Raw genomic sequence first — 1,640 nt, 5'->3', positions numbered from 1 at the left:
ATATATATATATATATATATATACTGCAAAAACACTCAGAAGATTGAAATAGTCAAAGTAGAAATAAGATTTAAAAATTAATTCTTTCTGTGTGGCTCAATGCCAAATGATCCATAGTCTGGTACTGGCCTGAATTTGTAAGACCAAAATTTACAGCACAATCACAAAAAAAAAAAAAAAAATGTAGGTTCACTTATACATCAAGATGGCTTTGGAAAACCAAAACCATCAAGTGAAATGCAGGATTTGCAAAGATAATTAGGATGTTTGAATGTTCACATTTAATACATGGTATGTCAATTTGTATGCTGGAAAACACAGTAACATAACTATTTAGGAGAATCATTAAAGTGTTGAATGAAATGTCTTACAAGAATTTTTCTGGTTCTTCAAAATTTTGAAGAGCAATTGAATAAGTACCAAGGGTTGATCTATTTGACTAAATGTTGCAAGGCAGTGCTCCAGCTTGGCAGTAGTCCAATGACTGAAACAAGATAAAAGAAAGAGAAAATATCTCACCTCCTCAAAATTATCAACAGAGAAAAAGATATTGGGATAGGCTATGGCTTCTTCTGTTCCTTTGCTGTCCATTCTCCGACGACTTGGAGACGGATAGACTTTCTGAAAGCAGAAACAGAATAAGTTTACTTAATGAACATGGAATTGTTTTTTTTTTAATGCTTTACAGCAACCTGGAATTTTTACAAATTTCTTTTTAGTTTTATGTTCCAAGAGGAACAATACCCATGAACTTAACAAAGTGCCTATCAAACTTAACGAAAAAGAAAAGCCCCAAAACTTTTGTACACTGTACAAAGCAAATTTCTAACCCTTTAACTGCAAAATTAAATTTCATGGTTATTCGAGTGAATATGTTAAATGGTAAAATAAGAAAAAGAAAGATATTTTCTGCAAGTCCTGTTGCCTCAATAAACTTGACATATTTCAATAAAAAATTTGTTTCAAACATGAGATTCCTCAACAAAAGATAGATTGGGATATAAAACTGCTTTTGTTAAGTTAAGGGTAATTTAATTTTGAGTGGGTATATCTGATTTTCTCAGTGAAAGGGTTACTCAATGATAGCAACAATGATGAAGATGATTACACTAACGAAATTGATTATAACATTCCTTATTCTCTTTATCTTGTAATTAACTAATTTTAACCGTTTCACTGTGAAATAAAATTTCATAGTTATTCCAGTAGAGATGGATGACATCCTCATGTGAAATCATTAACACATCTGGGAGGGTGGCCAAACTAACTAATGTATATTTTCATATGTGTATATGTGTTTGTGTGTGTGTACACATATACATACACATGCGTGTTTGTGTGCATAGATATAACTTCGTGTGTGTGTGTGTGTGTGTGTGTGTCTGTGGGATGAACAAACAGGCCATTAGCATTATCATTCTGCTTGATTTATTTTGTTTTACATCAAGATTAGGCTTGTCTTTTGGCTTTTATGTCAATGATAAAGTAAGTAGCAGATAAAATACTGGGGGTTGGTGTTATCAACTAAACCCACCCCACTCAAAAGCAGAAGGCGGGCGTCCCACTGTGGACGGGGTCCAAAGACTGAAACCAACAAACAAATATAAAATGAATAAACTGTTTACGAGACATCTTACATA

The 1,640-nt window shown here is 32.7% G+C and overlaps 1 protein-coding gene across 1 annotated transcript in view; it reads right to left on the bottom strand.

Annotated features, from left to right (window-relative positions):
* The window catches only part of LOC106880030 (uncharacterized protein KIAA0930 homolog), a 64,395-nt gene that overhangs the window by 40,974 nt on the left and 21,781 nt on the right, over positions 1-1,640 (bottom strand). The window contains exon 5 of the mRNA XM_014929831.2: positions 520-621. Within this exon, the coding sequence (XP_014785317.2) occupies positions 520-621 (102 nt within the window). The remainder of the gene's footprint in view (positions 1-519; positions 622-1,640) is intronic.

This window comes from Octopus bimaculoides, chromosome 25, assembly GCF_001194135.2.
Source record: "Octopus bimaculoides isolate UCB-OBI-ISO-001 chromosome 25, ASM119413v2, whole genome shotgun sequence".
NCBI lineage: Eukaryota > Metazoa > Mollusca > Cephalopoda > Octopoda > Octopodidae > Octopus > Octopus bimaculoides.
The sequence above is the reverse complement of the archived record's forward strand: the minus strand, read 5'-3'. Positions and strand labels throughout refer to the sequence as shown.